This window comes from Gavialis gangeticus, unplaced genomic scaffold (genome assembly GCF_001723915.1).
Source record: "Gavialis gangeticus isolate Ggan-Ray unplaced genomic scaffold, GavGan_comp1, whole genome shotgun sequence".
Taxonomy (NCBI): domain Eukaryota; kingdom Metazoa; phylum Chordata; order Crocodylia; family Gavialidae; genus Gavialis; species Gavialis gangeticus.
Window position 1 is genome coordinate 60,183,062 of NW_017729022.1, and position 2,663 is coordinate 60,185,724.

At 43.0% G+C, this 2,663-nt stretch overlaps 1 protein-coding gene across 2 annotated transcripts in view; it reads left to right on the forward strand.

The window, feature by feature from the left end:
* RANGAP1 (Ran GTPase activating protein 1) overlaps window positions 1-2,663 on the forward strand; it is a 47,156-nt gene that overhangs the window by 3,830 nt on the left and 40,663 nt on the right. For both annotated transcript variants that reach the window (XM_019515117.1, XM_019515118.1), the window contains exons 3-4: window positions 798-925; window positions 1,851-1,910. In XM_019515117.1, coding sequence (XP_019370662.1) covers window positions 798-925; window positions 1,851-1,910 — 188 coding nt within the window. The remainder of the gene's footprint in view (window positions 1-797; window positions 926-1,850; window positions 1,911-2,663) is intronic.

A 2,663-nucleotide genomic window follows, 5' to 3' on the forward strand; every position in this document is an offset into this window, starting at 1 on the left:
CACACACACACACTTTCCCTCCGCAGACCTACCAGCCAGACACGGCTCTCCTGGTTGCTGGGGTGCTTATTGGCAATTGGATTGATATCAGCTGATATGGCTGTCCAATAATCAGCCATTGGCATCTGCCCAGAACACGTTTATCGGTGCCCAGAACACGTTTATTGGTGCACCCCTAGTACATACTACTTGTCTCCTGTCTTGAGAATGGCTTTTTAATGCTTTTCCTAACGCATTATGTCACCTTAAGTTGCTATAGGAAACATTTCTTTAAAAACTTTAAGAAGTCTAACAACTTGGTGTGCTTGAAATCCTTTGGTATTCAGACAGGAGGAAGGGCTATGGCTGCTTCTGTTTTCATAACCCTTTCTTTTTCCCTAAAGAGAGACTTGGTTCCTAAGTCAAGTCCTAGACCTGCAAAGTTGCCTTATCTGCCTCTTTCCTTTCCTCTCTCTGTTAAGGCAAAGCAGTGTTTTGTGGTGTGTGTGTGTGTGTGTGTGTGTGTGGAGGCATCAGTGGGTGGTAAGATAAATCCAGGAAGCACACAGTAATTTTGATCTGTGGTACATATCTGAAAAGAAGGTGCTCTTAAACCCCTGTCAGACTCTTCATTCATTGCCATGGCCATGCTTGCCTTTTAACCCCTCCTTGGTAGTGCAAAACCATGGGCAAAGGATTCAGAAGAGGAAAATGATGACTGACAATGGGAGAAAAGCTTCTCCAGCCTGTTCTTTATATGGAATCTAATGTGGCTTAGCATAGAAGTGGGTGAGTGAGGCTCTGTGTGCTCTGTGCAGCTGAAGAGGTGATCAAGCAAATTGAGGAATTTGATGGCTTGGAAGCACTGCGTCTGGAAGGCAACACAGTGGGTGTGGAGGCAGCAAAGGTCATTGCCAAAGCCCTGGAGAAGAAGTCAGAACTCAAGGTGAGTTCCACAAACAAGGGTAGGATGTATTGCTGAGATAACCGAGGCTTGTCTATTTATACTGCTTCTCCAGTGACCTGTTATGGGTCAGTCCTCAGAAATGAGCTTTGGATTCCTTGTTTGCCAATGGGTAGAATAGATTTGTGCAATAGGCTACCTTGCGTTTGCCACGTAACTTTCTTAGCACTTTTATACATTCCAACATCTGATCCTTGCCATTAAACAGTGCCCCAGCCTTGAGAGAAGAAAGCCATAGGAGGAGACTATCACAAAGGGGTGCCTCTGTGGGCACTTTAAGTATGTGGGACTTGTTGCGTAAGTTGCCTCTGGATCTTGTCTGGATAGGAATCCTCAAACAAAGTCCAGAATGCTGCATGAGACTGTGGAAGACTCTCCAAGAGGTTCTCTACCCCCAAGTTCTCTTTTTTTACCAGTACTCTGGTGTTGAGGTGGATGGTGGCTGTGCTGCATCACTATAGATGCCATCTTCTGGATGCAGCCAATATGAGGTCTTGATCATCTGCAATCACCACAGTATGTAATGGCCCTTTTTATAAGTGTAGCATGTTGGGTTCCTCCACCCATGATTAAACTCCCATGCTACAACCGTGCATTTTCCACATTGGTTTCCATTGGGTATGGTAATGTTTACATATTCTGAAGTCTTTTGTTTTGTCACTGTGTACTATTAAGCAGCTGATGAATTACCCTCCAGGAATGGATACATATTCTTTGCAAGTGAAGTGGTAGTTACACAGGCTGTGTAGTTCCTTGTCATAACTGAATAGCAAATGTAAGGGAAGAGTATAGTATCATGTCACCTGTAGCTTGTTGCAACTGGTGATTTTTGGGGACCTGTGTATTATTGCTCTCTTCTGACTCTCTTTAAGGGTTATCTTTCTATCTGTATGTTGCTTTCTTACAGAAGTGTCATTGGAGTGACATGTTCACAGGGAGACTAAGATCTGAGATCCCTCCTGCTCTGGTAAGTGGAGGAACTGGGTATCTAGGTCTTAATCCTTTTCTTATTACTTCCTCTTGCCCTTCATGTTTGTATTCTGTGCCCTTTCCTTGGACCCATATGCTACCTGAGACCCAAATAAAGACCTAAAATGATGATAAAGTTTGAACATCTCATGGCTGGTGGGTTTCTCTCCCTCCAAGATGATGAGACAGAGAAGAACTAGCATATGTATTTCCATCTGATCAATTGCTGATGCAGCTTCTTCTCAAAACAGGAACAGCAACATGGCTACCTGAGGAGTAGGGTGGGAGTTGGAACAAGGCTTTGAAAATAAAAGGATGCATTTTTTGAGCAGGGACATCCCAGGTTACTGCTCAGAAGATTCATCAGGCAGCTTCTGTACTTTTAAGAATGGGGAAAAAAAATTGCTGCTGTTCTCAGTAGCACTGAGGTTAAAGTCACCTGATGTGTGTCTGACTGTTTTGACCTAAGAGGGCTGGATAACTTTATGGTAACTAATTCTTAGAACAGTACAAAATAAGCTAAAGGTAATAATCTCAAGCTTTGGGGAATAAGTCAACTGCTTGTAGTGATCAGAAAGTGTTCCCTCTTCCCCTGTGCAGTAGTGCATACCAACTGCGTAACAGACATTCTACCTGATGTTTTGGAGCAGTGTATTTTTTGGATCTCTGGAGCTGTTACTAAAAATTGAATCCTTTCTTTTTTTTTTTTTTTTTCCCCCCCCCCCCCAAAAAAAAAAAAAAAAAAAAAAAA